General features: G+C 47.7%; 1 protein-coding gene across 4 annotated transcripts in view; it reads right to left on the bottom strand.

Annotated features, from left to right (window-relative positions):
• Positions 1-10,421, bottom strand: part of cadm4 (cell adhesion molecule 4) — a 289,714-nt gene extending 279,293 nt beyond the window's left edge. For 2 of the 4 annotated variants that reach the window (XM_072265996.1, XM_072265999.1), the window contains exon 1: positions 953-1,074. In XM_072265996.1, coding sequence (XP_072122097.1) covers positions 953-1,001 — 49 coding nt within the window. In that variant the 5' untranslated portion in view covers positions 1,002-1,074. Of the gene's footprint in view, positions 1-952; positions 1,075-10,317 lie in introns of those variants that run through there. The other 2 variants (XM_072265997.1, XM_072266000.1) reach the window with 2 other exon arrangements.
• Between the last annotated feature and the right edge of the window lie 2,358 nt (positions 10,422-12,779).

Below are 12,779 nucleotides of genomic sequence, written 5' to 3'. Positions count from 1 at the left end.
GGAGGGGGAGAAAGTGGAGACAGGGAAAGAGGAAGGGGTGAGGGGAGAATGGGGAGAGAGGGAATGAAGGGAGGAGACAGGGAGGAGTCGGGGGAGAATGGGGAGAGGGAATGAAGGGAGGAGAGAGGGAGGAATCGGGGAGAATGGAGAGAGGGAATGAAGGGAGGAGAGAGGGAGGAGTCAGGGAGAATGGGGAGAGAGGGAATGAAGGGAGGAGAGAGGAAGGAGTCGGGGGAGAATGGGGAGAGAGGGAATGAAGGGAGGAGAGAGGGAGGAGTCAGGGGAGAATGGAGAGAGGGAATGAAGGGAGGAGAGAGGAAGGAATCGGGAGAGAATGGGGAGAGGGAATGAAGGGAGGAGTCGGGGAGAATGGGGAGAGAGGGAATGAGGGGAGGAGAGAGGGAGGAATCGGGGGAGAATGGGGAGAGAGGGAATGAAAGGAGGAGAGAGGGAGGAATCGGAGAGAATGGGGAGAGGGAATGAAGGGAGGAGAGAGGGAGGAGTCGGGGGAGAACGGAGAGAGGGAATGAAGGGAGGAGAGAGGAAGGAGTCGGGGGAGAATGGGGAGAGAAGGAATGAAGGGAGGAGAGAGGGAGGAGTCAGGGGAGAATGGGGAGAGGGAATGAAGGGAGGAGAGAGGGAGGAATCAGGGGAGAATGGAGAGAGGGAATGAAGGGAGGAGAGAGGGAGGAGTCAGGGAGAATGGGGAGAGAGGGAATGAAGGGAGGAGAGAGGGAGGAATCGGGGGAGAATGAGGAGAGGGAATGAAGGGAGGAGAGAGGGATGAATCGGGGAGAATGGAGAGAGGGAATGAAGGGAGGAGAGAGGGAGGAGTCGGGGGAGAACGGAGAGAGGGAATGAAGGGAGGAGAGAGGAAGGAATCGGGGGAGAATGGGGAGAGCATTGGGGACTGACAGAGCAGTAGTGACTAGAACACAAAACAGCTGCTCACCCGTGGAGAGAACCAGCAGCAGAATCAGGGCATCCCTCCTGCGACACATGGCTCCAGTCAACCCCTGCCTCACCTGGCAGTGGGTAAGCTGCGGGATAGCGAGGTGATGCTTCTGCTTGCTGTGCTGGGACTGGCTACAGGAAGCGCCTGCCCTGCCCACACACACTGTGCTGGGCTGTGCCCTCTGTCAGACTGCCTTGTCTCTGTGCCAACGTATGGGAGGTTCCTGCCACGTCCCAGGACGTCCCATCTGTCCCTCCCTCTCACAAACGCTTGTTTTCCTCAGGAGCTACTGTCAGATCAGGGTGAAACGTTCAGACAAACCCTTCTTCCCTCTCTCCGTCCCTTCCCCTTGACTCTCTCTCCCTCTTCCTCTTTCCCTCTCGTTCTCTCTCTCCCCTTTTCTTGCACACACACATTCTTTCTCTCTCCCTCTGTTCCTCTCCCTCTCTCTCCCACTCTCCATCTGTTTGTCTTTCTCTCTCTCCTTCACTCTCTTTCCCTCACTCTTCCTCCCTACCCTCATTCAATACTCTCCATTCCAAGTTTCCACACTCCTTTGAGATATAAGTTGATTAAATTAGTGGAAAAATTAAACCCATCATAGTTAGAAATTAAAGCCTTGGCAGGTCCTGCGGGTTCCTGGTAACAAAGGACACAGCACTGCAAAGGCTGAGAATTAACAGAGGCATAGAGACACACAGCTCAAAAACCGGCCCTTCAGCCCAACTCATTCATGCTGACCAAGATGCTTACACATTTGCCACGTTAAGTCCCTATCCCTCTAAACCTTTCCTATCCATGTATCTGTCTGAGTGTCTTTTAAAATTTAAAGTACCTGCCTCAACCATTTCCTCTGGCAGCTTATTCCACAAACCTAACACCTTCTGCTTGAAAAACCTGCCCCTTTTAACCTTTCCCCTCTCACCTTAAACCTGTGCCTTCTAGTTCCTCTACCCTGGGGAAAAGATTGTGATCACCCACCTTATCTCTACCCCTCTTAGTTTTATAAACCTCTGTAAGGTCACCTCTCATCCTCCTTCACTCCAGGGAAAATAGTCCCAGTCTGTCCATCCTCTCCTTATAACTCAAACCCTCCAGTCCCAGTAACATCCTCCCCTTATAACTCAAACCCTCCAGTCCCAGTAACATCCTCCCCTTATAACTCAAACTCTTCAGTCCCAGTAACATCCTGTCCTTATAACTCAAACCCTCAATTCCCAGTAACATCCTCTCCTTATAACTCAAACCCTCCATTCCCAGTAACATCCTCTCCTTATAACTCAAACCCTCCAGTCCCAGTAACATCCTCTCCTTATAACTCAAACCCTCCAGTCCCAGTAACATCCTCCCCTTATAACTCAAACCCTCCAGTCCCAGTAACATCCTCTCCTTATAACTCAAACCCTCCAGTCCCAGTAACATCCTGTCCTTATAACTCAAACCCTCCATTCCCAGTAACATCCTCTCCTTATAACTCAAACCCTCCATTCCCAGTAACATCCTCTCCTTATAACTCAAACCCTCCAGTCCCAGTAACATCCTCTCCTTATAACTCAAACCCTTCAGTCCCAGTAACATCCTCTCCTTATAACTCAAACCCTCCATTCCCAGTAACATCCTCTCCTTATAACTCAAACCCTCCAGTCCCAGTAACATCCTCTCCTTATAACTCAAACCCTCCATTCCCAGTAACATCCTCTCCTTATAACTCAAACCCTCCAGTCCCAGTAACATCCTCTCCTTATAACTCAAACCCTTCAGTCCCAGTAACATCCTCTCCTTATAACTCAAACCCTCCAGTCCCAGTAACACCCTTTCCTTATAACTTAAACCCTTCAGTCCCAGTAACATCCTGTCCTTATAACTCAAACCCTCCAGTCCCAAGAACATCCTCTCCTTATAACTCAAACCCTTCAGTCCCAGTAACATCCTCTCCTTATAACTCAAACCCTCCAGTCCCAGTAACATCCTTTCCTTATAACTCAAACCCTCCATTCCCAGTAACATCCTCTCCTTATATCTCAAACCCTCCAGTCCCAGTAACATCCTCTCCTTATAACTCAAACCCTCCATTCCCAGTAACATCCTCTCCTTATAACTCAAACCCTCCATTCCCAGTAACATCCTCTCCTTATAACTCAAACCCTCCAGTCTGTCCATCCTCTCCTTATAACTCAAACCCTCCAGTCTGTCCATCCTCTCCTTATAACTCAAACCCTCCAGTCCCAGTAACATCCTCTCCCTATAACTCAAACCCTCCATTCCCAGTAACATCCTCTCCTTATAACTCAAACCCTCCAGTCCCAGTAACATCCTCTCCTTATAACTCAAACCCTCCATTCCCAGTAACATCCTCTCCTTATAACTCAAACCCTCCAGTCTGTCCATCCTCTCCTTATAACTCAAACCCTCCAGTCCCAGTAACATCCTCTCCTTATAACTCAAACCCTCCATTCCCAGTAACATCCTCTCCTTATAACTCAAACCCTCCAGTCCCAGTAACATCCTCTCCTTATAACTCAAACCCTCCATTCCCAGTAACATCCTCTCCTTATAACTCAAACCCTCCAGTCTGTCCATCCTCTCCTTATAACTCAAACCCTCCAGTCCCAGTAACATCCTCTCCTTATAACTCAAACCCTCCATTCCCAGTAACATCCTCTCCTTATAACTCAAACTCTCCATTCCCAGTAACATCCTCTCCTTATAACTCAAACCCTCCAGTCCCAGTAACATCCTTTCCTTATAACTCAAACCCTTCAGTCCCAGTAACATCCTCTCCTTATAACTCAAACCCTCCAGTCCCAGTAACATCCTCTCCTTATAACTCAAACCCTCCATTCCCAGTAACATCCTCTCCTTATAACTCAAACCCTCCAGTCTGTCCATCCTCTCCTTATAACTCAAACCCTCCAGTCCCAGTAACATCCTCTCCTTATAACTCAAACCCTCCATTCCCAGTAACATCCTCTCCTTATAACTCAAACCCTCCAGTCCCAGTAACATCCTCTCCCTATAACTCAAACCCTCCAGTCCCAGTAACATCCTCTCCCTATAACTCAAACCCTCCAGTCCCAGTAACATCCTCTCCTTATAACTCAAACCCTCCAGTCCCAGTAACATCCTCTCCTTATAACTCAAACCCTCCATTCCCAGTAACATCCTCTCCTTATAACTCAAACCCTCCAGTCCCAGTAACATCCTCCCCTTATAACTCAAACCCTCCAGTCCCAGTAACATCCTCTCCTTATAACTCAAACCCTCCATTCCCAGTAACATCCTCTCCTTATAACTCAAACCCTCCATTCCCAGTAACATCCTCTCCTTATAACTCAAACCCTCCAGTCCCGGTAACATCCTCTCCTTATAACTCAAACTCTCCATTCCCAGTAACATCCTCTCCTTATAACTAAAACCCTCCATTCCCAGTAACATCCTCTCCTTATAACTCAAACCCTCCAGTCCCAGTAACATCCTCTCCCTATAACTCAAACCCTCCAGTCCCAGTAACATCCTCTCCTTATAACTCAAACCCTCCAGTCCCAGTAACATCCTCTCCTTATAACTCAAACCCTCCAGTCTGTCCATCCTCTCCTTATAACTCAAACCCTCCAGTCCCAGTAACATCCTCTCCTTATAACTCAAACCCTCCATTCCCAGTAACATCCTCTCCTTATAACTCAAACCCTCCAGACCCAGTAACATCCTCTCCTTAAACCTCCAGTCCCAGTAACATCCTCTCCTTATAACTCAAACCCTCCAGTCCCAGTAACATCCTCTCCCTATAACTCAAACCCTCCAGTCCCAGTTACATCCTCTCCTTATAACTCAAACCCTGCAGTCCCAGTAACATCCTCTCCTTATAACTCAAACCCTCCAGTCCCAGTAACATCCTCTCCTTATAACTCAAACCCTCCAGTCTGTCCATCTTCTCCTTATAACTCAAACCCTCCAGTCCCAGTAACATCCTTTCCTTATAACTCAAACCCTCCATTCCCAGTAACATCCTCTCCTTATAACTCAAACCCTCCAGACCCAGTAACATCCTCTCCTTAAACCTCCAGTCCCAGTAACATCCTTTCCTTATAACTCAAACACTCCAGTCCCAGTAACATCCTCTCCTTATAACTCAAACCCTCCATTCCCAGTAACATCCTCTCCTTATAACTCAAACCCTCCAGTCCCAGTAACATCCTCTCCCTATAAGTCAAACCCTCCAGTCCCAGTTACATCCTCTCCTTATAACTCAAACCCTGCAGTCCCAGTAACATCCTCTCCTTATAACTCAAACCCTCCATTCCCAGTAACATCCTCTCCTTATAACTCAAACCCTCCATTCCCAGTAACATCCTCTCCTTATAACTCAAACCCTCCAGTCCCAGTAACATCCTCCCCTTATAACTCAAGCCCTCCAGTCCCAGTAACATCCTCCCCTTATAACTCAAACCCTCCAGTCCCAGTAACATCTTCTCCTTATAACTCAAACCCTCCAGTCCCAGTAACATCCTCCCCTTATAACTCAAACCCTCCATTCCCAGTAACATCCTCTCCTTATAACTCAAACCCTCCAGTCCCAGTAACATCCTCGTGATTCTTTCCTGCACTTTCTCCAGCATAATGACATCCTTCCTATAGCTGGGTGACCAGAACTATACGCAATATGTCGACTGTGGTCTCACTATTTTCTTTTTAATAAGTGAATCTGTTGAAAGATTATGGCTTCTCACTCTGATAATGTAACAGATTCACTCATTAAATAAGAAAATCTTATTGAGACCTTATCAGAATCAAACCAGGATTAAGAAATGAATTTACGGAGGTGTTTAATCTGGAGTGGGAGTGATGATTCACAGTTGGGTAAATCTTAAAATAATTACACTGCACAGTTTGTCACTTGCTGCAGGCTCGGCCTTCTGTTCTCCAGAGTTCAGAATGAGAGACCTCATCGGAATTCTGCCAGGGTCTGCGACAGACTGAGGAACTGGCTATCGGGAAAAGCAGGTGAATCATCCTCATATTCTCTGTGGAAACTGCTGAGTATGTCAACAAAGACCCTCACAATTTTCCACAGATCTCGGAGTCTAGGTCCATAGATCTCTCAAAGTTGCCACACAAATTCATAGAGTTGTTAAGAAGATGTATGGAGTGTTGGAGTATTGAGTTCAAGAGGTGTGAGGTAACATTTCAGCTCTATAAAACCATGGTTAGACCACACTTGGAATATCATGTTCAGTTCTGGTCGCTTCATTGTAGGAAGGATGTGGATGTGGAAGCTTTGGAGATTTACCAGGATGCTGCCTGGATGTGAGAGCATGTTTTAGGAGAGGTTGAACGAGCTAGGGCTAGGGCTTTTCATTTATTTATTATTATTATTTTTGTACTTGCCTGGTTTATTGTCTTTTGCACACTTTGATCACTCAAGTTGGTGCAATCTTTCATTGATTCTGGATTATTCTAAATATTTGTTGAGTATGCATGCAGGGAAACGAAATCTCTGGGTTGTACATGGTGACATTTATGTACTTTGACAATAAATTTACTTTGAATTTTTAATACCGTCAAGCATCCTGGTGAACCACTGGAGTAACTCAAGTGACTGGTGGAGAAGTCCACCCCACTTCATGGGAATTTCAGTCCCCATCTTCTTCATTTGACTGCAGGGTGCCAGAGGAGCTGGTAACGATGGCTCCCAACAGGAAAAAAGAACAAATATTTGCCTCAATTTCCAGAGAGATTCAGAGTAGGGATTTGGGGGGGGGGGGGGGGGCGGAAGAGAACCAGCAAATATTCTGGCCAGGATGCCAGACAAAGCAGACAAAGCACTCCAGTACCAACCTGTATGTTCACTGTAACACACTTATACATACATACACACACACACACACACACACACACACACACACACACAGACAAGCCACTGGAATCCAACACTATCTCATTCACTCACACCATCCACATTCCCAATAGGACCCCAACTCTTCCCATTCACTTCCACCGTCCACGCTCCCAATGGACCCTATGCTTTCCGATTCACTCCCACCATCCACACTCCCAATGAGACCCCACCCCTTCCCATTCACTCCCACCATTCACACTCCTAATGGGACCCACCCCTTCCCATTCACTCCCACCGTCCACACTCTCAATGGACCCCACGCCTTCCGATTCACTCCCACCATACATACTTCCAATGGGATTCACCCCTTCCCATTCACTTCCACTGTCCGCACTCCCAATGGGACCCCTCTCACATCCAAGAACCTATCAATCTCTGCCCTAAATACACCCAATGACTTGGCCTCCACACTCACCTGTGGCAATGAATTCCACCGATTTATCACCCTCTGGCTTAAGAAATTCCTCCTCATCCCTGCCCTAAGGGGATGTCCTTGTATTCTGAGGCTGTGCCCTCTGGTCCTCGATTCCCCCGCAATAGGAAACATCCTCTCCACATCCACTCTATCTAGGCTTTTCAATATTTGGTGGATCTCACTCTTCTAAGCTCCAGTGAGTACTGGCTCAGAGCCATCAAACACTCCTCAAACATTAACCCTGTCATGCTAGGGATCGTTCTTGTGAACCTCATTTGGGTCCTCTCCAACAGCCTTCCATAGATACAGGACCCAAAACCACTCACTGGCATTTTTGAGGCAGGAAGGGAGAGTGGAGCCAATTGATAATTAACTACTCTGTTCATTCAGAGCAGAGGCACCCACAGAGATGTCCTCTCCATTCCTGTGCCAACAGCACATTGCAAGGTTATTGTTGGACACACAAGTCCACCTGCGCACAGGTGTAATGAGAAACCTCAGTATCACAGTCACACAACATCAGATACATAATATTAGACAATAGGCAATAGGTGCAGGAGTAGGCCATTTGGCCCTTTGAGCCAGCACCACCATTCACTGTGATCATGGCTGATCATCCACAATCAGTATCCAGAGACTTGGCCTCCACAGCCTTCTGGGGCAGCACATTCCATGTATCCACCACTCTCTGTGTGAAGAAGTTTTTCCTCAACTCCGTTCTAAATGGCCTACCCCTTATTCTTAAACTGTGGCCTCTGGTTCTGGACTCACCCATCAGCAGGACCATGCTTCTTGCCTCCAGCGTGTCCAATCCCTTAATAATCTTATATGTTTCAATAAGATCCCCTCTCAGCCTTCTAAATTCCAGAGTATACAAGCCCAATCGCTCCAATCTTTCAACATATGACAGTCCCACCATCCTGGGAATTAACCCAGAGAACCTGCACTGCACTCCCTCAATAGCAAGAATGTCCTTCCTTAAATTTGGAGACCAAAACTGCACACAATACTCCAGGTGTGGTCTCACCAGGGCCCTGTACAGCTGCAGAAGGACCTCTTTGCTCCTATACTCAATTCCCCTTGTTATGAAGGCCAGCATGCCATTAACTTTCTTCACTGCCTGCTGTACTTGCATGCTTGCTTTCAGTGACTGATGTACAAGAACACCTAGATCTTGTTGTACTTCCCCTTTTCCTAACTTGACTCCATTTAGATAATAATCTGCCTTCCTGTTCTTACCACCAAAGTGGATAACCTCACATTTATCCACATTAAACTGCATCTGCCCACTCACCCAGCCTGTCCAAGTCACCCTGCATTCTTATAACATCCTCCTCACATTTCACACTGCCACCCAGCTTTGTGTCATCGGCAAATTTGCTAATGTTACTTTTAATTACCTCATCAAAATCATTAATATATATTGTAAACAGCTGCGGTCCCAGCACCGAACCCTGCGGTACCCCACTGGTCACCGCCTGCCATTCCGAAAGGGACCCGTTAATTGCTACTCTTTGTTTCCTGTCAGCCAGCCAATTTTCAATCTATTTCAGTACTCTGCCCCCAATACCATTCACCAAACATCAATTAAACATACATAATGCACAATTTTTACAAGTTAAAAACAATTCAAAGTCTCCTCCTACAGCGCTCCCTCCTCACTCCCTCCCACAGTGCTCCCTCCTCACTGTCACTCCCAAAGCGCCCCCTCATTTCCCCACCCTCCGATACAATGATCCCCCCACGCCTTGCCTATAGTTGTGGGTCAAGAACTCCGCTCTCTGAGCCTTGGTAACCGTTGCCAGCGCTGGCGTGCGGTGAGTAAAGGTCGCCGGCCTCCTCAGCAACAATCGGACATTTCGTCGCTGAGGCATTTCACGCAGCAGAACAGAGCTGCTTTTTCATCTGTAACCCTGGAACAATGTACCGTTCAGCGCTGGTCATTTCCCGCCGTGCTGACTGTTCCAGTGGTACAAGTAGGGGACTGGGACTGGGAGCCCGCACCACCATACCACCGGGACGTGTCGCCTTCCCAACACACAGATCCACACACTGTGACCGCCCAGCCGATCTTCGCCACCCCACACTCACGGAGAAACGATGGGGCTGGGGTGGAGAGCGAGAGAGAGAGAGAGAGAGAGAGAGAGAGAAAAGGAGGGAAGGAGGGAGAGAGTGAGAGAGAAAAGGAGGGAGATATCTGTGTGAGTGTGTGTGAGAGAGAAATTGACGAAGGAATGTAGGTGATTATAAATGTAGAGAAGGTTATAGGGGCCTGAGGGGGTCACAGAAACAGGGAGGGGTGCAGGGGCCTGTGGGGGTCACAGAAACGGAGGTGTGTAGGGGCCTGAAGGGGTCACAGAAACAGGGAGGGGTGTATGGGCCTGAGGGGGTCACAGAGACAGGAAGGTGTGCAGGGGCCTGAGGGGGGTCACAGAAATTGGGAGGGGTGTAGGGGCTGGAGAGGGTCATAGAGATAGGCAGGGGTGTAGGGGCCAGAGGGGGTCACAGAGACAGGGAGGGGTGTAGGGACCAGAGGGGGTCACAGAGACAGGGAGGGGTGTAGGGACCAGAGGGGGTCACAGAGACAGGGAGGAAGTTCTATGTTTCAGGGAACAGAGTGGGGGAGTTTGGAAGTTGGTAATTAAACATGAAACAGCACACACAAAATACTGGTGCAACTCAACAGGTCAGGCAGCATCTATAGAGGATGTTTAATGTTCTGGGCAAATTTGGGAGACGTCAAGGGTAAGTTTTTTACGCAAAGTGGTGAGTGTGTGGAATGGACTGCCTTCAACGGTGATGGAGGCGGATACAATAGGGTCTTTTAAGTGACTCCTGGATAGTTACATGGAGCTTAGAAAAATAGAGGGCTTTGGGTAACCCTAGATAATTTCTAAGGTAAGGACATGTTCGGCATAGCATTGTGGGCTGAAGGGCCTGTATTGAGCTGTAGGTTTTCTATGTTTCTATATCAACCTTCAGCCCTCCCCTCATCTATTTCAACCTCACCTGCACTGCCTGCATCCCTGTTCACACTAATCGCAACCTCACCTCCTAAGGAAGGCTCTCGGACAAAATGTTGACTGTTTATTCCTCAGCTGACCTCCAGCATGTTGTGTGTTGCTCTGGATTTCCGACATCTGCAGCCTCTCTGCGCCTTCAGTCGCAGCCTGTGAGTAGGTTGTGCGTTGATATGGCGCTAGTGTGGGAGTTTTGTCACAGGTTTCTAGCACAGCTTCGCTTTAGAATTTAATCAGTAACTCATCCATCCGACGTATCACAGGGTGCCAGGAAGCAGATCTTGCTGCTGGTAACACTTACAGCTCGAACAATAATATTTACTTAATGCCTGGTGAAGGCACCTGATGGTAAATCAGTTCTACCGGAGTTAGAAGTTGACAGTTCACTGCTGAGGCCAGACTGGTGGGCAGAGGGTGACACACACCTTGTCAGAGAGAGCGAGGAGTGCAGGAAGGAGACGTAGAGGGTTACAGAGGTAGGGAGGGGTCACCATCACAGAGCTATATGATTTGGATGTAGGCCCTTCAGCCCAACCAGTCTATGCTGACCACACTGCCAAGCCAGCTGGTCCCAGCTTTCTGTGTTTGGCCAATATCCCTCTAAGCCACTCTTCCATGTACCACGTGCTTTTTAACAGACACTATTGCCCCTGCCTCAATCACTTCCTCAGCCAGCTCATTCCATACACTCACCACCCTTTGGGTGAAAAAGTTGCCCTTGAATTCCCTTTTTAATCTTTGCCCTCTCACCTTACACCTGTGCCCCTCATTTTGAACCCCCTAACCCCGGGTTAAAGACTGCAGACATCCATCCCATCAATGACCCTCACGTTCTGTGGAATTCTCTGCCACAGGAAACAGTTGAGGCCAGTTCATTGGCTATATTTAAGAGGGAGTTAGATATGGCCCTTGTGGCTACGGGGGTCAGGGGGTATGGAGGGAAGGCTGGGGCGGGGTTCTGAGTTGGATGATCAGCCATGATCATAATAAATGGCGGTGCAGGCTCGAAGGGCCGAATGGCCTACTCCTGCACCTATTTTCTATGTTTCTATGTTCTTGTACACCTCTATATGGTCGCCCGACCTTCTCCACCGTTCCGAGGCATCCCCAACTTCTCCCTATAACTTGTGCCCTTGAGTCCTGGAAACATCCTCATATATTTTCTCTGCACTCTTTCCAGTTTAACCATATCTTTCCTATAGCTGAGCAACCAAGACTGCACACAATACTCCAAGTGTGGTCTCACCAACAACTTGTACAGTTGCAACATAACGTCCCAACTTCTGACCATTGAAGTTACCAAACACTTTCTTCACCACCCTGTCTACTTGTGACACTATTTTGAATGACCTGTTCCTCACTCCCGCTATTCCATTACACACCCTAGTTCCCTATCATTCATAGTACAAACCCTCTGCTAGTTTGACTTTCCAAAATCCAGCACCTCACATTTACCTGTACTTAAATCCATTTGCCACTCCTTGGCCCACTTTCCAAACTGATCAAGATCCCCCTGTAATCTACAATAACCTTCTTCACTACCAACAACATCTCCTAATTTTGTGTCATTGGCAAACTTACTGATCAAAGCTTGTGCATTCGCATTCCAGTCATTGCAGAGAGACGTAAGGTATTACTGATCTCGAAGGGAACGTTCTGCCGGCAGCTGGTTCCACACTCTCACCACCCTCTGAACGAAGAAGTTCCTGCACATGTTCCACTGACACCCTTACACCCCTAACTTATGACCTCTCATTCTAGTCTCACCCAGCCACTGGTAAGATGGTGGTGCACACATACGTAGCACTTCTGTGGGGTCAACCAAGAGTTATTGCCCTTTCTAAGCATTTTTTTTTACAATTGGAAAACCCCACTGCACTTTAAGAACTTAAAGTACTGCAGTCTTCATCAGCGAGTTGCTCATTGGCAGCTAAACTGAAGGAGCTGGGCTTGGTGTGGACCACGTCGCTGGCTGCGACAGAGAAACATTGGTGTATGAAGGAGGTGAGCAGTCTAACAGCAAGTGATTGTCTTAGTCATTTTTCCTGTGGTTGCAAGACCCTGTTGGGTATTAGTGGTGTGGGATGTTGCAAATTCAATTTGTTAGTTTTTTGGCAACAAGATATATTGTGTTCGACTGCAGACTGCTGTAACATTCACAGGCTCAGGGACTTGGACTATATTTTTTGTGTGACTGTATTTCACTGCCATCGTATATGTACCTTGTGTGTGTGTGACTGTTGGTATTGTGTTTTACACCTTGGCCCTGGAGTAACGCTGTTTCATTTGGCTGTATTCATGTATGGGTGAATGATGATTAACCTTTACTTCAATGGAAAAAGCTTGTTTGCATTTACCCTATCTTAACATCTCATAATTTTGCAGACATAATTTTTCGTAACTTTCCCTTCAGACAATCTCAATGAACCTCTGCTAAATCCCACCTAAATCTCCAAAAATGAGTCCTGCTCCAGTTGAGCACCTGAACCAACT

This window comes from Mobula birostris, chromosome 8 (genome assembly GCF_030028105.1).
Source record: "Mobula birostris isolate sMobBir1 chromosome 8, sMobBir1.hap1, whole genome shotgun sequence".
In the NCBI taxonomy this organism is placed as follows: domain Eukaryota; kingdom Metazoa; phylum Chordata; class Chondrichthyes; order Myliobatiformes; family Myliobatidae; genus Mobula; species Mobula birostris.
Note: the sequence above shows the minus strand (reverse complement) of the source record. Positions and strands in the feature narration are given on the sequence as shown.